This window comes from Festucalex cinctus, chromosome 12 (assembly GCF_051991245.1).
Source record: "Festucalex cinctus isolate MCC-2025b chromosome 12, RoL_Fcin_1.0, whole genome shotgun sequence".
Taxonomy (NCBI): Eukaryota; Metazoa; Chordata; class Actinopteri; order Syngnathiformes; family Syngnathidae; genus Festucalex; species Festucalex cinctus.
The window spans coordinates 24178510-24205058 of NC_135422.1; the positions used below are offsets into that span (position 1 = coordinate 24178510).

General features: G+C 42.7%; 1 protein-coding gene across 5 annotated transcripts in view; it reads right to left on the reverse strand.

The window, feature by feature from the left end:
• The window catches only part of setd3 (SET domain containing 3, actin histidine methyltransferase), a 412972-nt gene that overhangs the window by 169448 nt on the left and 216975 nt on the right, over positions 1-26549 (reverse strand). Inside the window, exons 11-12 of one of the 5 annotated variants that reach the window (XM_077538343.1) lie at positions 16935-17151; positions 15341-16821 (exon numbers count right to left, since the gene is read on the reverse strand). The exons of the other annotated variants lie outside the window; for them this stretch is intronic. Coding sequence (XP_077394469.1) covers positions 16703-16821; positions 16935-17151 — 336 coding nt within the window. The 3' untranslated portion in view covers positions 15341-16702. Of the gene's footprint in view, positions 1-15340; positions 16822-16934; positions 17152-26549 lie in introns of those variants that run through there. 5 annotated transcript variants of the gene reach the window in all.

A 26549-nucleotide genomic window follows, 5' to 3' on the forward strand; every position in this document is an offset into this window, starting at 1 on the left:
CACCTCCAAGTGGCGAAACTTGGAACTATCCTTAGTGACAATTCACATAAGTAACCGCATTTTACACATCTATACCATGATAATTCTTGACAGACAACTGAACTACGAATGATTCATGTTATATCTTTGTGTGTATGAACATCCTATTTCATGTGTCCTCCATAAAGAATGCAAGATAATCAATATCTCTCAGCTCAGTCAGATTAGACAAGTAGAAGTTACCTCACAAGTTAGTTTATGATGCATTAATTATAGTGTGTGTTAAACGGGTTGTGTGGGAAAACTGATTTGCCAGACTGACCAAATTTAATGCCAAATTATTAATCTTTTTAATAATTTTCCTCTTAAAGTCTGCGCGAGCGAACAGAAGGGTGTGCCATCACCTGCTGAAGCCCCACCCAGAGACTTTAAAAAGGACGAGCAGACCCCCGCTCGCTCTCTTGCCCTCTTCCTGCTCTCACAAGCCTCAACCAAAAAAACTCCCTGGCACGAACTGCAAGTGTCCCAGGCTGCTCGAACTCTTTGTCCTAAGAAACCTGCAAACCACGTGGCCTTTTTCTTTCCTGGCAGGATCCGTTAACGAGATCGGATCCTCGCTCCACGCCACGCCAAAGCAAGTGCAAACTACAACGCTGACTAAAGACTCTTTTGTTTTTTTGTTCCACTATCGGTGCTTACCCGCCCGACCTTCGCGGTCCCGGGTACACTTGCAACGCACCGCCGGACTCAAGGTTGTGCACCTAAGCCGCGCACCGCACCTGCTACTCGGTGGCGCCCCGCCGCGGTGCCAGCTCACCTCCAACGGCTGGCCTTCCGGACCGAGTTGCAACACCTGGAACCGGGCAGCCGTCCGGCAGAACCAACCTCGCCAAGTCGACCAACCAATCAAGGGACGAGCCGCGCAACTACGTCAGGCCCCTGGCGTGGCTCCCTTTGCTCACCTGTGGAATAAACCCTTTTTTTTTTTTTCTTGCCTTTTTCAACGAACATTGACTATTTTTCCCCCTTGTCAAAAAGGCCGCCACTTCTGTTTGTTTCTACGCAACTCCAATTCTCGTAAGTGCGCTTGATTTCTACCTCGGCGTATCCACTGTGTGCCACTTACGTTTGAAACATCACAAATCTGGCAGGTCAAAATTTTCTCTTTTCCCTGTTTCTTTATTCATTCGCATTCCTTCCTTATTTTCATTCGCTTTATTTTATTTCTTTTCTTCTGACGGTTGAATAGTTAGATAGGCAGTATTTTGATTCTATAGTGTAGCAATCGTAAATAAATGCATGTTTTATGAACTGTATTCCGCCTAAGTCATCTGTGTTTCCGAGTGGATTATTATTCTTTTGTTAGTACAACGAACCACTGAATATCGAGTGTGGCGACTTTAGATTATCAATGACTGATGAAAGAAGGATTTTGGTCGTTGTTTGCTCCTGTTAACCCAAAGCAAAGTCAACGTGGTGCCCCAGAGGTTATCGAGGTAAATACAATTTACCTCTGTAACGTCCAGATTATTAATTCGTCCAAAAGACGACCCAATTATCGCTACAAGTATAATTAGATTTAAAAAAAAAAATATATATATATATATATATATATATATATATATTTTTAATAGTTAGAGTTATGTATTGACTGTATTAAATTAAGATTGTAATGTGTAGGGCCGGATTTAAGATGTACACAATGCATGCATATTTTGTCTAAAAGCTTTAGTGGATGAATGGCTATATTGTTTGTCTTCGTGTTGTTAAATGTAGAGGCAATTTATGCTCTTGCTACGAGCACGGCTCAAGATAAGTCGACAGTGTGAATGTTCTGTTCAAGATGAACAGATAAAACTCTTGTTGCGAGTGTGGTTTAAGATGGATCGTTTGCAGGACGCAAAGGATAAGTCGTCATTTTATTTTAAAATGTTGAGATATTGCAGGACGCAAAGGATAAGTCGTCATTTTGTTTTAAAATGATGAGATATTGCAGGACGCAAAGGGTAAGTCGTCTTTTTGTTTAAAAAAAATAAAAAATAAGATAAGAAGTGTCAAGTCGCCAGCTCTAATGGTGAGCCAAATCTGTGTTCCGACCCCAGGGTGGGTCAGTACTTCTTGTGTATGTGAGGGCCTAAGGTTAGGCTAGAAGTGTTGTTTGCTCTAAAGGTGAGCCACAGCTTTGTTCTAAAATCCCAAGAAGGGTCGTCCAAGGCGGACGTTAAAGGCCAAAGGGTGGCCAGAAAAAGTTGTATTGTTATATTTGTGAGTCCTAGGTGGACTCTCTGTGATGTTGTATTGGTATATTTGTTAGTCCTAGGCGGACTCTCTGTGATAATCGGGTTAAGGTGACCCTATGTTTTTCGGCCTCAGAGCAGGCTAAGGAGTATATTGTGTGTAAGGATTACACCAAGGATTGGTGCAATTCAGGAGGTCGAGGAAGACCTTATTTTTTTTCCGTGTCTAAGCAGTGTCTCCAGCCAGGAAGGTTTGGGTCATTAAGATTGCTGTATTTCTGACTATAACACCTCAGGACGAGGCTAGTTCAAGATGAGCTATTGTTGTAGTATCTTTTGGTCTGTGCTTAAAAAGCATGCACCGCTGGCAGGCAGCGGACTTTTGTATAAAAGGTGAATTGTCCAGGACGGACAATCAAGTAAAAAGTTGATAGTTGGAAGTAAATTGCATAGTGTTGCATAATGGCGTTTGAGCAAAATTGAGGGAAAGTGTGCAAAGGGGAGAGATCAGTGTGCATGGCACGGGGTGAGGGGCGAGGAGGTTAAAAGGTCGATGCGTGTGTGTGTGAGCCAGGTTGGTGAAAGACTGAAGCGTGTTTTTCTGAGTAGCTGGTATTGAGCAGGTCATGTTAAGGAAGGAATGTGTGATAGTGGGAATAGTGTCGAAAAAAGATTTGTGAATCACATTGTGAATTGTTTTGTGGGTTGCGTTGCAAGTTGGATGGAGATGTTTAAATTGTTGTGTTTGTGCTTTTGTTCCTTTGATTTAAATTTCTTTTCTTTTGTAGGCTAACTGTTTTTGGGGAGTGGGTAGGAGGAAGAGGATTAGTTGCTGATGTGGATTGTTGGTGTGTAATTTTGATTCTAGGCTTATCCGGTAAACAAAAGAAAAATGTTGACAGTGAAAATAAAAGGGAGAGAGGACAGCTATAGTAAAGGAAGGATAAATAATGTGAAATGTTAGTTGGATGCCGTTTTGAAGATTTATGAGAGGCTTTGTAGAAATTAAGTAAAATGAAACAAAGATTTGTCCATTGTGGTAGTCTTTTTGATAGATGATTGTTCAAATGGTTTAATTTGATTGTATAAATTAAATTGAAGATGTAAAAAAAAAATAAAAAAATGTACTTTTAAATTTTTAGATATTGATAGGGTCCAAAATGGGGAATCTTAAGAGTAATATTTGTAACGTAAGTGAGGAATGATACGAGGAGAGAGAGAGAGAGAGAGAGAGAGAGATAGAGAGAGAGAGGCGGAGAGAGAGAGAGAGGCGGAGAGAGAGAGAGAGGCGGAGAGAGAGAGAGAGAGGCGGAGAGAGAGAGAGGCGGAGAGAGAGAGAGAGAGAGGCGGAGAGAGAGAGAGAGACAGAGAGAGAGAGAGAGAGAGAGAGAGAGAGAGACAGAGAGAGAGAGAGAAAGGCGGAGGGAAGGGGGACAGCAGAAGGTGTATGTGTGTGTATGTGTGAAAGGTCAGAGTTGATGGTGATAGGAATCTTACAGAAGTGGGAGATGGGAAACGAGGATGTTTGAATACCATGAATATATAATCTATGGAAGGAATAGTCTGTGTGTAGAAGTTTATAAGAAGAGTAAGTGTAGATATAATAGCAGTTTGAAAAATATGAGGGGACTAAGAAGGCATAAAAAATAAATAAATATATACATAGCCATTGCATAACGAAATGATAGGTTATGCTTGAGTATATATTTAGAAATTATTAATGATGAATTTTACAGGAGTCGCTTTGAAGGATAATAGGTGCTGAACCAAATGAATTGAGAGGAGGTTAAGGTAAATAGCAGGAAAAATAATATAAAGAAAATATAGCATTAGATTGATAGACTTGATGGAGATGACTAGGGCTGTCAAACAATTATATTTTGATAAAATCGATTAAATTTAGTTTGGATTGATCCCAATTCATCACTTAATTAAGGAGGTTTTTTTTTTTTTTTTTATTAGATTTTTTCCGCCTGCCAAATTTGAAGAGTACCCGTTATGTGTTAATTTTTGAAAGTCTCGAGTTATAAGGATGTCTTCAATATTTTTTGACCCACTATACATGCTTATTTTTTTATTCAGTGATTTATTTTTACAAATCCAAAATAATAAATGAAAAAGAGAAAAAATGTCTCCAATGTTTTGACATAAACAAATGATCTGAATGTCAAAGTTATACCAAAATATATATTAAATGCTTTACGGTTAATGCATGTAGTTGTGTTTATTATTTAAACATAATATGCGCTAACTTTGACGTAAACATCTGTCATAATGTGACAAATCTGATAATTTTGTGTGATTATTTAATTAGTTCACACTTTAACCTACAGCACTAGAAATGCTAAAAAATATATAATAATGTAATATTTAATGACAAGTATATCTTGGTCATCCATAATGAAAAGTTTTATTGTAAGAGTAAGCCTACAATTTTTTATTTTGTCCCTATATGTGAACATTGTACAAGTCCTTGGCCATTGAAAGATGCAAATCCTGGTGTCGACCAAATCTCTTCATAAATGGAACAATGGAAGAGTGACTCCAGTCTGGAAAAACTCTGGAACAAAGGAGGACTTTTGTTGTGTAGGGGGGCACAACGTCACACACAGGACAATGATGAACACCTGTTAGGTGTGATTAACTGTTTTTGAAAGGACTTACAGTTACATCCTGAGCAGCTTGGATGAACAAAACTGGACTGGCTGGACAAAACCCGAGCATGGATGGACACACTCATGAAAGCTCAGAGGACAAAACTGTTGAACGATGGTTGGGAGACACTGGGAGGACGCATTAGACAAGTGGGTATGGATTGTATGGTGTTACCATATTGAAGGAATTTTTTTAATGATCAAATCAATCATCATTTTAAGACAATTTATTAGAATGAATAGAAAATAAATGTGGATGGTTAAGATATATAAGTATTGAAATTCGTGTAACTCTTTTGTAGCTTATTGAGATGTAATAAATAAGAAAAATTGGTTTAATTAGGTAATTTGGCTGTATCGTTTAGACTATGAGAGACTACTTTTATATTATTTAGGCTTAATTCAATTTTATATTTAGATTTAGCTGTTAAAATATTGGAATTTTTGGAATTAATGATAGTGGTGATTCCGACATACATTGGAGATACGGATTTAGCTGTGTTAAATATATTTATATATTGCAGCTATTTAATGGGGTAAGATAAACTATAGCAATATTTTGCAGCTTATAGAACTTAGACGAAAAATATGCTGAAATTAATAGGTCAAATTGCAAAGACTTAATTGAATGATTGAGGTTATAAGTCCCTTTTAACACCTTTATGGATAAAATAGTTAGAATTTGAAGGTGAACTTTTTAAATCTATATATATTAAATATAGTGAGATTTCTACTGCTAAACAGAACCAAAAAAAAAAAAAAAAAAAAAGAGACACATAGGATTAAACAAATCACCTGAATATGTTTGAATTTTATATATAGTTTGGATATGTCCAGAGGAGGAAGAGTGAATATATTGGAAGATATGAGCTTTTAAATGCCAGGTAGGAGATTTAGAGGAAGACCAAATGGAAGAAGTTAAAGAGGATATGAAGGTAGTTGGCGTGAGAGCAGAGGATGCAGAAAACAGGGTTAGATGGAGGCAACTGATTCGTTGTAGCGGCCCCTAAAGGAAAAAGCTAAAAGAAGAAGATATGTAAAATAGTCAGATAAATGTCGTAGAGTATACTTTTGATATATGTTAAATAATTTGGCTAGAAGAGATTGTTGCATAAAAAGAGGACCATAATAAACTAAAACTGGAGTGAATATTTTGTATCTGGATAAAAATAGTGGTATAAGAGATGTCTGAAGTAGTATGATATTGAATCAGCATTGAAAGGCACTACAGTGGACAAATCTGATGTTGTTAGTGATTCTGAGAAGAAACACGATGAAAACGATGTTGGAGTATTCGAGCTATCCTTGTTAACATTTTGTTTAAATTAATTGATTTTTTTTTACATAGTCTGTGACGACGACAGTTAGAAAAGAGTAACTTAGGATAAGTTTAGTTTGTGAAACGTTAGGTTTGCAAGAGCTTCGTGGGGAAGATGAATAAAGGGTTGATGTTGAAAAATTTGGGATAGTATTCATATTCATGAGTGAAAGGGGAGCTGTGGGGTGTAAATGTCTGATTTAATTCTGTGGTTATAGCTCCTGTATGTGGGTGTATTCTTATCTGTATTGGAATGTGAGTATCTGTTGTGATTTGTGAGATTGTTTGTCTGTGAAGTGTGTTGTTTGTTTGTTTGTTTGTTTGTTTACTCACATAAAATAAAAAAGAAAAAAAAAAAAAGAAAAAAAAAGAGTGAGAATGAGAAGAAGAAAGCAGCTGCAGGCGCCTATGGGAGTAGGAAACAATTGCATGCACAATATGGCCATGATAATTAGTACAAGTAAGGGTGTTTGTGATCACAATATGAGAGTAATTGCCTCTCACCCGTAACTGTATATTTTCTGACTAGTCTAATTGAGTATAATGGCGGATTAGTGAAAATTTGACTTTAATATTGATTATAGGATTGTTTATGATCGTGACAATTTAAGGGCACCATTTGACTGACAAAATAGTCATATGGAGAAGGCCCAATTTTAATGATGTGGCTTCGGATGATTGTGCCACTTCTGAGCTGTTACGACTTTATATGACGTTAAGAGTGTTATTGACTTTATGAAGACCTGACGGGGACAGACTGACTGTGACTTATATTGTTTTGTTGTTTAACCCCTTTTCCTGCAGCACAACAGACTCATCATGATTGATTTGTGAAGTTTTTTCCCTAACCCCGATTTTCTTACAGTTTTATTGCTTTTTTGTCATTGATAGTTGATTTATTTATGATGGATGTTAATAGGGCTGCACGATATTGGAATAACGTGATATGCGATATGGCTGCTGAATATAGCAATTTAACATGTATCTGAAGAACTGACATTTTTATAATTTGATATAAGAATTGAAAGAATTAAAAGAATTCTTTTCATGCACCAAAATAGGCGAACTAATTATATATTTAAGGGTAATTACCTCTCAGTTATCAACTATTGGATGGTTGTTGCATTTTTTAGTTGGTGTCTGACTGGTTGAATTTCTGCAAAGCGTAAAATTCCAGATTAAACATTGCATGGGCCAATATCGCGATATCAATGTTTTTCCGACATGTTGTGCTGTCCTATGCTAGACTGGTCTTGCAGGTCAGAGATCTTCAAGAACCACCTTCCAGCTTTGTGTATTTGATCTGTGTCTGAAATGGCTTCTTATGGTTTGATTTCTATTTACCATTGTAGTTTTGTTTGTGTTGCAATGTGTTTTTGGTGTAATAAGTAAGTAAGTGCTTTCAGGTTAAGTTTCTGTGTTTTCGTGAGTGCCGATCCCGGGCTGTGGACGGTAAGTTGGTTCCAGTCTGAGTACCAGGAGTCTTCTGGTATCGTTTGTGTTGACACATGACGTATGTGTCAAAAGGGGGAATTGAATGTAAGTAAGGAATTTTTTTTTTATATATATATAATTTTCAAAATTTTACATAGTTCAACGGATTGGGAAAAGTTCTCATGTTTGGTTTTTGTCTAGGGGACTTGGTGATAGCAGCTGCTGAATGGCCCGAATAGCAGCCCGTGATACCAATTGTGAGCCCTCAACTGACTCAGGTGCAATCAGCCGTGGGCCCCAGGCACCTCCAGCGCAACCACCAGCAGCCCTGTGCGGAGGTCCTCAACTAGCGCTCCCTTCAGCGCCTGCACCGTCGTCACCTCCAATTCCTGCTGAGAAGTGTTCAACTCCAACCAGCCAGGAGCAGCCGCCAAACAGCAAACGTCTACACGACCACCACCAGGCACACCTTTTTGACCACGACCAGACCCTCCACCGCCAGAAATGCCACACCCCCAGATGAGCTTTCCCCAAACCCCCACCAGGATCACTCACCTGGTGCCCCATCCAGCAGTCCCCTTATAAAAGGCTTGACCCAAAATCTGCTCTGACACATCCCTTCTTCTGATACAATCAGATATCACCAACCACATTTTCACAATACACTGTTCTTATGGGGCACAATAAGCCCCGGGCAGCACAAAATCATAATCAGCCGGACTGTACAGAATGGGCCTGAATATTTTGACTGATGATTGGGGCAGCATGAGCCCTGCCCTAAGAAAATTGAAAGCACTTCCCTTACTGCCCCACCGATCGCCGCAGTTGAACTTTGAACATTCCTACCTCATCAACACCTGGACATTTTTAGCCTCATTTTCAGGTTTTTGCCTCAAAAGAAAATTCTACAATAGCTATGCTCTGTGTGTTTTACCAGTGGATCCCATTTAATTACCATTTTTTTCGAAATTTTTTAACTTTGATGCACGCATATTTACTGGGATTAACACATAGGTGGGACCGTGTTTGACATTGATTGTTCATGATGTGTTTACATCATGAAAGGGAGGAATGAAGTATATAATTTTAGTTATCTATGTAGATTCATGCCCCCCATCCCTGTACAAGGCCACCTGGTTTGACCCAAACCTGCTCTGACACATTTTCCTTTCTTCTGACCCAGCAGATATATGTAGGGGCTTTCCGATCACGTGTGCTCTGGCTGGCCTTGAAGGCATTCTGTGAGATAGGGGTTTTCCGAACACGTGAGCTACACGTGCTACATGTGAGTGAGTGAGCCAAACACCAGCTGCAAGCCATAAAAATGTCTTGTCCGCAAGATTTATGAGCAGGAAGGTACACATGAGCTTGCGTAACCAGGAAGTTCATGCAGAGGTCAGCTTTAAATTAGGCCAAAGGTGGCGAGCCTAAGTTTACGTGGAGTAACGGTGCCCCCAATGGTCAAAAAATAGCACTGCACCCAGTACTGCATTTTGTAGTTGTCCAATACCGTTAGCTGCCTTAAGATGTTACGCCCAAGGAAAAGTTTGGGGGGATGGACTTTGCAGGCTTTATAAACCAGTGCATTCCGTTTGTCCAACGGATTTCTAATCCCTTCTGGCCAGAATATATGTCTTGTTTGTATGTCTGTGTCAAATAAATCTCTTTGTCTACAGCTTGAATCTCGGCCCGGCACTCTGTTACTTTTTCCTTCTAGCTTTTGAGTTGTGGAACTTCTCCTACAAAGCGAATACAGGCGAAGACTCTCCGACACCCGGGATGCAAAATATATGATCACTCTTGGAGAGGACAGCCGCCCGCGTCCCCCCCCCCTTCCCGACATATCTCCCATGAGCATCGGCTAGCCCGGGCCGACGGTACAACAACACCTAGGGACAATTCGGAGCACCCAATTAACCTGCCATGCATGTCTTTGGAATGTGGGAGGAGACTGGAGTACCCGGAGAAGACCCACGCAGGCACAGGGAGAACATGCAAACTCCACCCAGGAAGGCCGGAGCCTGGACTCGAACCCGAGTCCTCAGTACTGGAAGCGGACGTGCTAACCAGTCAGTCACCGTGCTGCCAGTGACATTTATATTGAACTAAAAATACCACAAAAAACATTCTGTTTAAAAGCTTTTAAATCTGTTTGAATATATGCAAAATGATCACTAGGGAACCAAATAATTAAGGAATTTGTAATAGATTTGAATCCCACTCACTGCACTTAATAGTAAAAATAAAATGCTATACTCCCATGACCTCGCTAGCTGCGCTCATTAAAGTCTTTTACGTCTCTCTCTCTCTCACGCACGCTCCATCTAAATCTAATCTCTCTCAAATCTATTATTTTATTTTATTTATTTTATTTTTTTCGTGGACCGGCCGGGCCGGTGGCCCACCGTGGATTTCCCCGGTACCACCGTGGGTCAGTCTGCCCCTGACGTGATGCATTCCGATCTGCTGTTTATATGCTCTCCCGTTTAATCAGCACAGTAGTTGTTAGTGTTAACACTTTTACTGTAGCAACATCTCTCATAAACAGCCCATCTGGACAAGAGCATGAATGTACAGTATATGTGTTTAGATGCATGTACTGCAAAAAGTGACAATTTTAGTGTCTACCTTGCAGAGGTTTTTTTTTTGTGTTTTTTTTTTGCAGGTGAAGCACAATGTGTTTGTCTTTTTGTCCTTGTTAGGTACCTGATATGATGACCTGATATGTCTTTCTTTTAGAATCAGGTTGTCTCACTGGGATTGTGGCTGTGGCTATTGTGGTTGATGTTGAGGCAGGGCTCTCAACTCATATCAACTCAAGTTTTATATAACGCTTTCAAACAGCCTGAACTGTCACAAAGCGCTTTACAGAACACAAAAACAAAAAACAAACATAAAACATTAACACCAATACAATCACAACAAATCAACATTCTTCCATCCCTACATACGCTTTGATGTTTGAAGCAGTTTTTAGATGAAAGAGGACAGAATCAATCCTTTCAGGAGACTGGCTGAGAAGGGTGCTCCTACTGATGCTCTTTGTTTGCTGTGGATGTGGATGGTGTGCTGGGTGAGCTCAGCACCTGTCTGACCAAGACTGCGGGGGTTGGGTTTCGGGGGGCACTTTCGCTTTGTTCAACTTCCCTCCTAGCTCCTCAAGAAACGTTCTCCTTGTTCTTCTCTTGTTCTTTTTGATTGAGTTCCACGCTTGGTGAATATGGGTCCATAACACAAATGCATTTGTATGCAGAGACATAGAGGATGCAAAACACAACCATTGGTCATCTTCTGGTCATTTGCTGACAAGTGTAGGTGGCAGTCAGCTTGTCCAGGTTTTCCACTCTGCCTTGGTTTTTATTATAGTTCAGGATGAATGATTGTGCTTTTTGTCACTTCCTCATGACACAGCTGTATCTTTGTGAAGAGTGGACATCAATATTACACTCGTCATTTTGTGGACAGTATGAAACAGCAGAGGCTATCAGTGGCCTCATTGTTGGATCTGTACACTCCCGCGAGAAAAATAAGACCAATGTACGCATCCAGGCATTCCTTATCAATGTCATTCCACATGGTGCCATGGACTTTTTTCCTTTAGTTTGTGGCATTGTCTTTTTTTTTTTTTTTTGTGACAATGCCACAAAAATATACACAAAAATATAAAAACGTGTTGATGACACTTACTCTTGTCACAGCAAACCTTTTGATCCCAGGGGTCATGTTGATGACATTGGTAGCTGCTGCCCTGCCATGTACAGTACATCAGGAGTTACTGAGCTCCAACAGATGCTGCCACTTTTGGATCTGAATGTTTGATGAAGACCAAGAGCAACTTCAGCACCAGTTACCTCCTCATCAGACTGACCAGATGTGTCTGTGTCTTCCGGTTGATACCCCACATCATCTTCCTCCTCAGAAATATTCTATGTCGCTGTGCTGCTGTGTGTCCTGTGCTTCATTTTCAGCAAAGATATGATCCAAAGCTTGGCTTGCAATAAGTCTTCTCATTGTTGCTTGCTATAAACTGTAGACATGTACTCTCGAAACTGACCCCAACAACACAACAGATATAATATTCACGAGAACATTCTATAATTTTGTAACGTTTTTTTTTTTTTTAATGATTTTGTTTAAATAGAAGTTACTGACAAAAAGTTTTGAGGCTGTAAACAAATGTATGTAGTACTTATGTGCATTTAAAATCTAAAGCGCCCTAACACAAAAGGAAGGTTAAACATATACATTATTTAGAATAGTCATTGATTTCTATCGTTATCCATTCATCCCATACTATCCCAGACATTGCAGGCTCAGTTCATCTTGAATGTCTGTTGTAACGATTAGCACTGTCCTCAGTAGACTTTTGTTTCCTAAAACCTGTAACCTCAAATGTATGCTGTGGTTAATAGTGATTTAGCAGACTAAATTGCTTAACACAATATTTTGTTTAGGGTTTTCAATTATTTGATGCATTGACATTTAAAATAATTGGTAACATATTTGAATACCATCCTTTAATCTGTGCCTTAATAATTTTGGTAAAACATTTTGAATCAACTAATTGAGTCCAAAAAGCCAATCTTTAAGGATTTTCAGCATTGTCTAATAGGCTAACAAGTAGTCCTTCCAAATTGAGTAAAGTGAGCCTACGTATATCTTTGATATCATAACGCTACTTTTGACCATGGATGCTTTGCAAAATTTCCTTGCGACTGTGACTAACAATCTCATTCCAGGCTATGCCGACGCGACAGCCAGCGCTAGCGCAGAGATTCTTGACACCAACATTGTGCAACTCGTTTGCGACGCTCAACAAGGATCGTTAACCCACGAAGATATGGCACAAATCCTCAGCCGACTAATGGTGAATTTAGTGGCTAGGTGGAAATTGAGTGACCATGAACTCGAACAAGTGAAAAGCGTTCTGACAGCAGAACAGCAAATTCATGCCCAAGTTAGCAGCAAGCTAACCGAGTTGGAAGCATGGTTGCATGAATCTGACCGCGTGGACTTGGGAAACCAAGTTACAAAATTGACACAGGAACTCAAAGTGAGTACACAAACTGCCCGCACGCATGAACAAAATTGGCATAATGCCACATCTGAAATTCGTGAGCTAAAAGAATGCATTGCAGAACTATCAAATCAGCACACTGAAACTCATTGGATTGATCTCCAAATTGAGCGTGAATTTGACAAGTACTTGCTAGCTCTCGCGAATGATGAAATTGCGGAATTAACTCAAAAGATTACACTTTTGAAAAATGAACGCACCGAAGGAAAAAGGCAGACGTTTCGTTTGAAATCTGAGTTGATGGCAACGGAAGAAAAACTCCGTCAACTGCAGCAGCCGTTCTGGCCAGGATGACGAGTCATCCCAGGCTGAATCAAAATTGCAGCAAGTCCCACAAGGTAACACCAGGTGTCCATTGACGCCGTCCCAAACCACTGCTTTGGAGGTCCCCGTTCAGGACCTGTCTCAGGTGAACTCTCCTTTGCATTTTGATCCACTTGTGGTGCACGCACCTGTTCCTTCTTCAGACGCTGCCACGTTGTCTGATGTGCAGCAGACTTCCTCTGCAAATCTTGGATCTGCTTCTCAGCCACCTGTGCCACTTCCGGTTCCTACTTGCTCCATGGCAAGCACGTCTCCAAGTGCCGCTCAACACACACGGGGGCGCCCACCCTCTGCAGTGTCACTGAGAGGAGCAAGCTCACCTGTCTCTGTGCTTTCACCAAGAAGCACACTTCCGGTTTCGGTACACCCGCTAGGCGCCACGCCTTCTTGTGTGTCTCCAGTTGCTGCCAAACTTCCTTCTCCTGCTCAACAAGCAGATGCTTCTTCACTTCATCATGTGGCGCAACCAGGCATGTCTACAAAAGAGTTAGACACGATTGCCAAGCACATTCAGAAATTTCAGCCAAAACAAGATTGCTCTGATAACACTTCTGTGTACCTCAAAGACCTTGATTTTCATTTGAGGAGATTCCCACAGGCAACAACGGATGACAAGATTTACCTCATGAAATTGACGTCCACTCGAGAAGTAAGTGATTGGATCGACCGCCAGCCGATCCACATCTTGAATGATTATCGAGCACTGTGTCACGCATTGTCTCGTGAATTTGATGGCCCAGTATCAGCAATGCTTCTTGCTGCCTGGTCAGTAAAACAAGGCCGAAAAGAATCACCCAGCCTGTATTATAGTCGCCTACGCAAGGCATACTTTGGGCATCGTAATGAACCCAACATGGAAGAACAGGTAGAATTCAAAACACTCTTTCTGAACAACCTCCACCCAAACACAAGCCGCCTCTTGGGCGTGACAACTTGTCCTAGCACGCTAGGTAGCCTAGAGCTATGTGAACTTGCACCCAAGGCATTTGTGTTTTTACGCAAAAACGCTGCTAAATCAGTGGAATCCTCTGTTTACCATGTTGCAGGTGATTCAGACGAAGTCGAACGACAGTCCGAATCACAGCAAAGCAACGATGACATCGCCGCTTCCCCATCAAATCCTGCACAACGGCCTCAAAATGGTTCTCATCAGAAGCACCAGTACGGCCGCAGTGCACCTGCGCGGTTGAGTCATAGCTCCAACCGTAGTTGTGAACGGGAGAAACCCTTTGCGAAAACAAAACCTCGCAAAAAGAAACCTCCCCGCACAAATAGTCCTCAGGAGCCCCCATCCAAGTTCTTGATGGGCTGTGCAAATTGTCCAACGACAGTCAGCCGACAGCCATCAATGAGGCAGAGGTGTCTGACAACACCGTTCTTTCAGTCCAGCTGGATCCAGCACCTTCTTTGCCTTCTGCCAGTGCACCTGTTACCGAGTCGAATCAACCATTCAAACAACTCTTAGGTAACCTCAAGATTAAAGGTGCATCGCCTAAGTTCTATTTGAGGACGACACTTGAACAAACATTAGACTATGACGTTTTGGTTGATCCTGGTGCTGACATTACAGTAATGTCCAAAACGCTCTTCAACCAACTTCAAGCCACGCTGAAGAACAGTGGCCGGATGCTCCGCCTCAACCACTGCTCATTGGAGATCGGTGCATTTGCACTGACTAACACCCATCTAGACTCCATGGCAACGTTACTCTGGACGATTGGACCACACAAATTGGTCCACCCTGTGTACGTGTCTGCTGTGGAATCAGTCCCGCTCCTCATTGGTCAAGATCTGCTGGGCCGCTTCAAGCCCCTGATAGATTACGACCGACGCAAAATCTGGTCACAGGTGCGGCAGCCTCTGCCAGCAGCACCGCTGACCAAAACTGCCAATTGTTATGCGGTAAGCCTAACAGAGACTTCTTGTGAACCTGTTCGGAGTGTACAAAACTCACACCAGGACTCTCACCCAGCTCAAGGGGGGACCATGCCTGTTGCCCCCGAGATGCCCTCAAGAGGTCACCTTCGCAACACCAGCTCTCCCCTCGGCCAAGTTGAACGTCCCACTCAGGGTGTGCAACTCTGCCACCTTACGGAACGCGACTTGGATTGCACCTCTGAGCTACGCATGACACAAATTGAGGCCGTTGTCCTCACTCTTGAAGCAAACCATTCAGCTTCACCGCGGACTTTGAACTTGAAATCGCACTTGAAATTGTCATCGAACAACCCAAACAACACAGTGGTTGTTCTTTGCAATCTGCTTGGCGCAATTTGTTACCCACCCTGCCCACCCTTGCAATGCAGATGGTGCGCGCCACTGTCCTGCCATTTACTGCCCCCGCTTTCGCGCGTGCAGCACTTCTTCTTGTCAGCCTTTGTGCTCAACAACACTTATAGGATTTCAATGAACTTGCAGTCCATTGATATTCTCTTGCTTTTGCTCATTTTGGGGCTCACCGCCGCCGCGTGCCTTCCTCGTTCGCCTGTCGACGGCTCACCTGTTCATGCCAAGACATTCGCTTTTGGTGTCCACCTTTTGCTTCCTGTCATGGGCTTTCTTCTTGCTCCTCCGTGGACCGCACACCTCTGCCGTTCGTGGCTCCACGTAGCCGAAGGGGGGGTCATGACATCATACGCCCATGACATGACACATAGCTGTCAAAGGGAGGTCATCACAACAGGACTGGACCAGCCAATCAGGGTCAACCTCCATGACCTCACTTTCTTGGTTACAATTGAACCTCGCCCATCTTTGTTGACCATCATCAGCAGGTACAAGATACACCTGTGATTCTTCCTGTGGTTCATCCACAAGATGACTTGGAGCTTTTGGCTCCCACCCATCAGGCACCTATGGGTGCATTTGCCTTTCCAACTGATGCAGGACCCAAACGGTCCCTTTCCAAACAGTGGTTTCAGACACCCTGGCGCCTAATGGCTAACACATTTTTGCTGCTGTTGTGTATGACTTAACTAATGACATATTTAAAATGGCTAGTGCTAAATCTAACTGCCGCAACGCCATTGAATAGCCAATTCAAGTTGCGCTTCACCCATTCGCACACCCGCACTCATACTTATGACACAATGAGCATAAAAAAAAACATCCTAGAAAGTGGACAGTGACTCAAATGAACTTCAGCAGACTCCCCAAACGACTATAGCGATTTGTAAGAAATGTGCTTTTAGCTGCTGCTTTTATTAGCTTCTTATTTAAAATAAAAACCTTAACTGTTAACGCTGTTAGTCCAAATACCGTTAGCTTGAAAATGGCGAAACACGCGAGTCACGACCTAGATTCCTTTTGCCTAACAACGCGTAGCAAACAAATGACCAATCTACCGTCTCCCGACAAAACAACCAAAAGGACTACGCTAGTCCTCAATCTGCCTAGCATCACACTAAGCTGAACCAAACCAACCACAAGACTTTGTTTTTTCTCGGTGTCCCAACTTGAGCACGCTCACACGCAAGGTGTGACCGCGCTGAGACTTGACATGCTGCACTAATCTGTTTGATACATCAACAGCTCAACTATGATAACGTCTTCTTGGCCTGCATGCTCCCTGAATACAGCTTTCTTTTGCCCTAGAAAGACCCAAAGTCATAGTCAGGACCGAAAGTGCTCCCTTTCAGTCACATTGAGATGACGTTCCTACACAGGCCTCGAGACAAGATTACAGTTGCTCTCCCTTAGGATAGACAACTGTAGGACTTCTATCTTCACTCTCGTGTTCTTCTCCTGTTGCGTCTGTTCCTTTCCCCTTCCACTCTATACACGACACGTAGTGTAGACCTAGAGGGAAAGATAACATCACAGCCAACTGCCGAGTCGAGCTTTAGCAAAGGGAGGGGAGGGGTGGTTTTGCACCAACTTTGTACTCTGCTAACTGCATTGTTGTGCTTCACCTGTCCACCTGCCGATGCCACGTCTAGAAGTGCCGACCGAAACGTTCTGTCGAAGAACGTTTCCATCGCCAAAGGGAGGATCTGTAACGATTATCGGCCGGTTGCAGATTTTTGCAACCTCAGTTCCAAAGGGACTCCACTCCTGTGCTCTGGACATGCAACCGTGGGGGGTGGGGAGGACAAGAATATCCCCCACAAACAGCCACACATGTTCTGACTGACACGCACACACACACACACACACACACACACACGTCAGAACAGTAAAAGCCTTCTTAGAAACTTGACTTTCTTATTTTGCAACAGAACAATGAATTATGAAATGTTGTTTGCCATTTGTGAAATGTTGACTCCATGAAATGTCATGAAAATGTTCCATTGCAGTGGCAGATTCTCCACTAAACTTTCATGTGTATGCACGTTTTAACAGTGTAAGCGAGGTAGCATTTCATTTGAGGTATTCAATTGTACGTGTTGCATTGATTGAATTCTGACCTTAGAATCTCAACAAACATGGGATCCAGATTCAATCTGATTAGTCTCTACCAAAACCCTCTCTAAGATGGTAACTTTCCACTTTGGTCAGTCGGGACCACCTGGTGTGGAGGCCGCCGCCCTCCCAATTTAAAAGCACGCTCCCTGCTTGCATCTTTTTTTTTTTTGGCTCGCTCTTTTGGCTCCGTTTTTTCGCTGCTTCTCTTTCCTGGTCTCCACTCTCCGTCGGGCGCGGCTGCCAGACAAAGGGCTAGCCCAGCTAGCTTAACCTCCAGCACACGGCAACGCACAGAAGCCATCGCGTGTTGCAACAGGCGCAGCGAAACACGCTGCTTTTGGTCCCTGCAAAGGCTCAAACGGATGGTGCTTTTCCAGGCGGTCTACTGTTTTGTCCTCATATTCAATGGATAGTACTGGGATGACGATAGACCCAGGCGTCCCCTGGAAATTTCGGATCTGGGGTGGGGGTGCAAAAATTTTTTCAATCTATGTTTCCACAGGTGGGTTTGGATGAGGTGCGCTCTCATGTGGAAATTAATCGCTGTGCTCTGTTGTAGTTTTTTAAATATTTTTATTATGTGACTGCTGCCCGCAAAGCAGTAGCAAAGCTACTGCTGCGGAGCAGTCACATATTATGTGACTGCTGCCCGCAAAGCAGTACCAAAGCTACTGCTGCGGAGCAGTCACTGCCCGCAAAGCAGTAGCAAAGCTACTGCTGCGGAGCAGTCACATATTAGTATCCAGAAAAAAAAGAGTATTTTTTTTTTTTTTATTATTCCACCGATTTTTCAGAAAAAATGCGGGCTGTACCGTTGAACGTACCGGCACAAGTGAGGTATCAAAAGATGCGTCTCGATCTGACTCGGCGGGGAACCATTTTTTTTCGGAATTTCGAGTTACCATGGCAACACAATTTCCCAAAAACCCCGCCAAAAAGTCCCATAGGAATGAATGGAGAAGGGGGGAAAAACATCGACAAATTTAACACCTTTTTCGAAGCTACGCTACGCGCACATACATTGACCGACCGAGACGATTTTTAGCTCATTTTGTTGCAATTTTTCCCATCTTTAGCTCTGTGTTGAAATTTTTTTTAAGAAATGTAAGCGCTCCCTCCTGTGCGGGTTCAAAGACAGGGTGCGAAATGAAGAAAAAAAGGCTTTTTACATTAGTGTGTATTGCGTCTGCTAGAGTGGGGCAATCAGCGTTAGAGTGGCGAGACAAAAAAAATTCTTTCGAAAAATTTCATTTCAACTCGTCACCGTGGTCACAATATTTGCTCATTAAACATCAAATTTGGACATTTTGTAGTCACAAGGGTCTTCTTTCTGACAAACCCACTTTTGTGCGGCAAAGGTGTCATTTAGCACCTTTTATTTGACTTCAAGCGAGGGGAAGTCGCACTTTTTCGCCCATTTAGCCCCATGTTATTTTCGCCGCCTTTTTTTGTCATTTTTTTAAAAGTCACACGTTTTCAACCTGCTCTAATTTGGTCATTTTTCATCCGATTTAAAAAATGAGAACATGCTTGCGTTCCCCAAACCCTTGCCGTTCTAACGGGGCATTTCTGAAATATGTATCTTAAACCGTTGAGTCGTGAGAGCCTTTTGTTCGAGGTGTGCGCTTTCTCATAGAACTCAATTGAAGCAAAATTTTCGCGCACCTGGTAATTACGAAATGTGTGTGCGTGAATGCGCATATTTGTTAAAGTGACAGTAACCTATTTTCAGTTTATTGATTATGGCTTAACTTCCACATTTCTTGATCAATTAAAACCATTCGAATTTTAAACTCTTCAGATCATTCCCTATTTTCGTTTAATAAAAAAAATCAAAGCACAATATTATATTTTTGTTTATGAAATGTAATGTAATGAACTGCTATTTAAATGGTGCTTTTTGAGCTATTCTGCCCACTCTCTCACTTCTGCACAGCAACTGCCTCAGCCAATCAGAGCTGCTTGTTGTCATCTACGCCTGGAATTTCCCCACCACCGCCCACACACAGTGGCGGCCATCTTGGCCAATTGATTAGCTAGGCCAGGGATTCTCACACTACTGCCCACACAGAGCGGTGGCCATCTTGGCCAATTGATTAGCTAGGCCAGGGATTCTCACACTACTGCCCACACAGAGTGGCGGCCATCTTGGTCAATTGTTGAGGTGCACCCAGGATTCTCGGCCTCTGCCCGCATGGAGCGGCGGCCATTTTGGTCAATTGATTAGGTAGGCCAGGGATTCTCACACTACTGCCCACACACAGCGGCGGCCATCTTGGCCAATTGATTAGCTTGGCCAGGGATTCTCACACTACTGTCCATACAGAACGGCGGCCATCTTGGCCAATTGATTAGCTAGGCCAGGGATTCTCACACTACTGCCCATACACAGCGGCGGCCATCTTGGCCAATTGATTAGCTTGGCCAGGGATTCTCACACTACTGCCCATACAGAGCGGTGGCCATCTTGGCCAATTGATTGGCGAGGCCAGGGATTCTCACACTACTGCCCACACAGAGTGGCGGCCATCTTGGCCAATTGTTGAGGTGCACCCAGGATTCTCGGCCTCTGCCCGCATGGAGCGGCGGCCATTTTGGTCAATTGATTAGCTAGGCCAGGGATTCTCACACTACTGCCCACACACAGCGGCGGCCATCTTGCCCAATTGATTAGCTGGGCTAGGGATTCTCACACTACTGTCCATACAGAGTGGCGGCCATCTTGGCCAATTGATTGGCTAGGCCAGGGATTCTCACACTACTGTCCATACAGAGCGGCGGCCATTTTGGCCAATTGATTGGTTAGGCCAGGGATTCTCACACTACTGCCCACACAGAGCGGCGGCCATCTTGGCCAATTGATTCGCTAGGCCAGGGACTTCAGCACCACTGCGCACACACAGAGTGGCGGCCATCTTGTCCAATTGTTGAGGTGCACCCAGGATTCTCGGCCCCTGAGTGGCGGCCATCTTGGCCAATTGATTAGGTATGACAGGGATAGACCTAATTTCAACAGGAAGTGACCCAGACAGACCTAAATTCAACAGGAAGTGACATAATTTCAGCAGAAAATGACCTAAAAATGACCTGATATCAACAGGAAGTGACCCAGAACTGACCTAAAATCAATAGGAAGTGACCGGATTTCAACAGGAAGTGACCCATTTTCAACAGGAAGTGACCTGATTTCAACAGGAAGTGACCTGAAATCAACAGGAAGTGAGCATTCTAGTGCTAAGTTACCATGTTAATGTTAGCTTAGTTATGCTAATGCTAGGTTAGCATGTTAATGCTAATGCTAAGTTGGCATGCTAATGTTAGCTGAGCATGCTAATGCTAAGTTAGCATGCTAATGTTAAGATAGCATGCTAATGTTAGCTTAGCATGTTAATGCTAATGTTAGCTTAGCATGCTAATGCTAATGTTAGCTTAGCATGCTAATGCTAAGTTAGCATGCTATTGCTAATGCTAAGTGAGCATGCTAATGCTAAGTTAGCATGCTAATGCTAATGCTAAGTTAGCATGTTAATGCTAATGCTAGGTTAGCAGGCTAATGCTAATGCTAAGTTAGCATGCTAATTCTAATGCTAAGTTAGCATGCTAATGCTAAGGCTAGGTTAGCATGCTAATGCTAAGTTAGCATGCTAATGTTAAGTTAGCATGCTAATGCTAATGTTAGCTTAGCATGCTAATGACAATGCTAAGTTAGCACGCTAATACTAAGTTAGCACACTAATGCTAATGTTAGCTTAGCATGCTAATCCTAATGCTAAGTTAACATGTAGGAAGTGACCTAGAACGGACCAGTGCATTCGGCTTTCCACCTTGCAAGAGTCAGCAGTCACATCCAAAATTTCCGCGGGAATTTTTCTAGTTGATATTATTGTTGTATTTTTTGAGGAGGTTGTTGCCCTCCGGGCTATGGTTCTCCAACACAGGCACATTCTGGATTTGTTGACTGTTAGTCAGGGGTGTGTGGATGTGTTATTAAGTTATTGGTAAGACTTGTATATTTGTTCCTGACCATACTGGCTTTGGCCATATTATTCAGTTGGCGCTTCAGAATTTTACTTCTCTTCAACAATATGTTTGTCAAATGACCCTGGGTGCCTCTTTTGACCCCTTTCGTTGGCTTACATCTGGCCCCTGGTATTCTATTTTGTTGAAAGTGCTGGCTCCGCTCCTTGCTATTGGGATTGTGCTCTGCTGCTTTACTATGTGCCTCCTTCCTTTAATTAGGTCCTTGTCTCTCTCTTGTCTCTAAGTCTATTTGCGACTACAATGGCTGTGAATCAAGTTGTGTCCCCCAGTGTTGAGGTCTATGACTTTCCGTTTCCGCTCCCTGACGACCTTTCCGATGATGATTCTGTTTGCGAAGCATGTGTGGCCGTTGTTGCCATCCTGGTATCAGTGGCCTTGGTTCTTCTTCTCACGTATTTTTTATTTTTATTTTATTGTGTATCTATTTATTTTTTTTTATTTTTTTTTATCTTGTTATTTTTTGCCGTATTATTTAGGTGGGTCTGTCCTCCGGAAAAACAGCATTTTTTTTTTTTTTTTTAGAGGTGGTTGATGACTTAATCCCTTAATCAATGGCTGGGGTGGGAAACTGGATGGGGTTTTCTTTCACCTTGTCTTTTCTGTCTTCTTATTTTAATGGATCAATGTATGATCCAAAGGGGGGAATGTTATGGAAAATAATTATTTAACATGTATTAACATAAGTTTCTACTGTATTGTATTATGGAAACCTGGAGTTTGTTTCACTATGGACTGTACATTCTTCGAACATGAAGGAATAACAAAGTGACTTTGACTGATAAGCTTGCTCGGAAGAGACTGCATGTTTTCCTGCCCAGTTGACCCTCCCTTCGCCTCCCAAATTCCTAAAAGAACCTTGCTTTCGTCTTTCTGCGCACTCTCTCACAGACCACTATTTTGTACACTGCTCTGTTAGACTTGTGTATATTTGAAGCTTCAAATTTCAAGAAACCCAAAAGACAAATTGTTTTCCAGACTATTTTATTCATCTCGCCTAACTGCTGAAAATTCCACAACACCGTGTGTAGATTGCGGCTAGTCCCAATCATTTGGAACTGGTGAATCGGTCCCCAGACGCCACCAGCAGGCCCACCCCGCCAGGCGGGCAGCCAAGGCAAGCACATTTTTTCTCTTTCACTAGTAGCGTCTTCGCTGACCTCGGATCAGCTTTCACACGTGGCTTCCAGAAGAATAGATCGGCTTGCATTCGGCCCGTTGCTTTCAAGCAATTTTGCCTCGATTCTGGTCAGCTCATCCACCACTGTTGCTACTTGTAGTTGTTGATGGACTCCTGAGCGCTACCAAGACCAGCTCACCCAGCAGAGCAGCCCACGCCAGCTGCATTCCACGTGGGTGACGTGACGCAGTTACGAAAAGGTGAACCAACGAGACAAGTAGAAAGTTTTGTAAGCTTTATTTTGTGATAAAATTGATTTGAGACACGCTTACTGTTGCTTACTGTTAGTGAATACAGTTTTGAGCAGTAGCTAGTTCCAGAGCTGGTTGGACCGGAGTCAGTACTGTACACCGGAGAACTTTTTTTTCTTCCCTCCATTTTTCATCTTTTTACGTGGTGAGAGCGTTCGACGGCGCCCAGCCTTCGATGCATACGACATCGGTGAGCAATGTGTCTTGTTACTTAGACACCCATTCACCATTTCTAATAGCCTGTTAAAACAAGTTAACTGTATAAAATAAGCTGTGAAATAGATTAAATTACATTCTTAGTTGCTAAACGAAAGGGGAATCTTTTGTACGTTTTGTTTTAGAATGTGATTGCTGTGAGTGAATTTGTGAATTTCCAACTGTGAACTGATGCAGATAAAGAGGTGAATTTTTAGTACAACGCTCCAATATATTAGAAGGCCTATAATATAAGAAGAGTAATTAAGTACGCTAGTGTTTTGAAATCTCTTATTGAAGCTGATTTCATATGGAAATGTGATGTTATTTACATTTTGTCAATTTAATTTTAAGAAGCTCTACTGTATGTGTGATGTTTTGGACAATTTATACCACTTAGTGATGAAACAATATGTGAATGTCTATGGTTACCTACCATGATATATGATCAAGTCCTACTGTGAATTACTGATTCTAGCAGTATTTCAATTTGAAACACATTTAACTCAATATGTTTACTCTTAATAATTGATTGATATTGAACTGTTGTACAACAAAAGAAACTGAGAATTTGGAGTGAATTACAAGGTTTTGGACAATATGTAGCACATTGTATTGATATTTGAAGCCTTTAGTAATTTTGATTTGAATGTAGATTGATACAAATGCGACCCTGTCTTTAGGTCAGTTTTTTTTTTTTTTTTACGGACGAATCTAAGGACCAGTCAACGATTCTGGATCTCATCTGGATGGCAAGCTAACCCTAGAACCTTTGAGGAGAGAGAACACACACAAACACAACTTCATATTCCCTGCTGGACGGTTGGTAGTGGTAGGACAAACATTTCATACATCTTTTGGATTTATTCTAGGATGTGACAGACAGTCACACAGGACAAGTGAACTTTAAAGATTTAGAAAAAAGGGCCCCAACGATTTGAGTTTAAAAGGACTGATTTAACTTTTTGGTGCACGCATTTTTTTTTTACCAATTTATTATTTTTCATACCAATTGTTTATTTACATGTTGTAACAATACATTCGTTGCTACGCAACTGCCAATCTTTGTTGTGTCATTATTGTTGCTCAAACATATGACTCCATAAGAATCTGGGTTCTTCTGATGCTAGTCCAAGTTTGTGAAATCTAAATGTAAAGATTCATTACCTGTTATCTCACTTAACCTGATAGGTGGGTTACAATAAACGTAAACTTCAAACGTGGAAGAAAACCGAAAAAAAACTTTAGCATTCATTAGTCGTTTGAGCCCCCTCCATGAGCCGGCACCTTACCGTGGTGGAGGGGTTTGCGTGTCCCAATGATCCTAGGAGCTATGTTGTCTGTGGCTTTATGCCCCTGGCAGGGTCACCCATGGCAAACAGGTCCTAGGTGAGGGGCCAGACTAAGCACGGCTCAAAAACCCCTTATGATGACCTGTCAACTGATCACCACCTGGTGGTGTGTTGGCTCCGTTGGTGGGGGAAGATGGCAAACGTATTGTGAGGGTCTGCTGGGAACGTCTGGCGGAATCCCCTGTCAGAAAGAGTTTCAACACCCACCTCCGGCAGAGCTTCTCCCTTGTCCCGGGGGAGGCGGGGGACATTGAGTCCGAATGGGCCATGTTCCGCGCCTCCATTGTTGAGGCGGCCGATCGGAGCTGTGGCCGTAAGGTGGTCGGTGTCTGTCGCGGCGGCAATCTTCAAACCCGCTGGTGGACACCAGCGGTAAGGGATGCCGTCAAGCTGAAAAAGGAGTCCTATCGGGCCTTTTTGGCCTGTGGGACTCCGGAGAAAGCTGACAGGTAACGCGGCTTCGGCGGTTGCTGAGGCAAAAAGTCGGACATGGGAGAAGTTCGGTGAGGCCATGGAAAACGACTTCCGGACGGCTTCGAGGAAATTCTGGTCCACTATCCGGTGTCTCAGGAGAGGAAAGCAGTGCACCATTAACACTGTGTATAGTGGGGATGGGGTGCTGCTGACCTTGACTCTGGACGTTGTGAATCGGTGGGGGGGAATACTTCGAAGACCTCAATTCCACCGACACGTCCTCTTTTGAGGAAGCAGAGTCTGGGGACTCTGAGGTGGGCTCTCCTATCACTGGGGTCGAAGTCACTGAGGTGGTTGGAAACCTCCTCGGTGGCAGGGCCTCGAGAGTGGATGAGAGCCGCCCGGAGCTCCTAAAGACTCTGGATGTTGTGGGGCTGTCATGGTTGACACGCCTCTACAACATTGCGCGGACATCCGGGACAGTGCCTCTGGACTGGCAGACCGGGGTGGTGGTCCCCCTTTTTAAGAAGGGGGGCCGGAGGGTGTGTTCCAACTATAGAGGGATCACACTCCTCAGCCTCCCTGGAAAGGTCTATTCAGGGGTGCTGGAGAGGAGGGTCCGTTGGGAAGTCGAATCTCGGATTCAGGAGGAGCAGTGTGGTTTTCGTCCTGGCCGTGGAACAGTGGGCCAGCTCTATGGAATCAGATTTGTGCCAAAAAGAATCAAGCAAAACCTCTTGAAGCGTAAACAAAACTAAAAGGATTCAAGCAAAATTGCTTGAAGTGTAAACAAAACTTTTAGTTTCAAGCAAAACTTTTTGAAGTGCAAACAAAAATTAAGACTTTAGAAAAATGTTTGTCCTTGATGACATCATTTTTCATTTACGCTTCCTGGTTTTCCCTTTACGCTCCCTCGTTTTTCGTTTACGTCCCCTTGTTTGCGCTTCCTTCTTTTGCGTTGACGTTCAGAGTTTTGCTTCTGACTTTTGTCACAAACCTCACACAGATTTGTGCCAAAAAGAATCAAACAAAACTTTTTGAAGCGTAAACAAAACTAAAAGGAGTCAAGCAAAATTGCTTGAAGTGTAAACAAAACTTTTAGTTTCAAACAAATTTTTTTGAAGTGCAAACAAAAACTATGAGTTAGAAAAACGTTTGCTCTCGATGACATTTCTCACTTACGCTCCCTTTTTTTGTTTACGCTCCCTCGATTTTCATTTACGCTCCCTCGATTTTCGTTTACGCTCCCTCGTTTGCGCTTCCTCATTTTGCGTTGAAGCTCAGACTTTTGCTTTTGACCTTTGGCACAAACATCACGGGTGGGCGGGCTTAATAGATAATCCATTTTCATTGGCTGGGTGTTTTTGAGTGACAGCTCAGTGGCCCGGATGTAGCAGATGCGCCGATCTATGTGTGACTGTGTGTCTATGTTCATTGTTCAACATCCGTTACATTTTGGAAGAGGACGACGTCTCAGGTGTGAAATTTCTCCATGGCACAATCGATAAACACAGTGTGAAACAGATTAAACGTTGGTTAACATGCAGAGACCTCAAATTGGCCGGAAAGAAAGCGGTTTTAGTAGAAAGTCAAGATTTATTGTACGATCATATACGGTGCGGTCCAGTAAGCTAATGTCGTGTTGCTAATCTTCACGAGACTAAACATATTGAAGTCACAATTTTGAAGCCT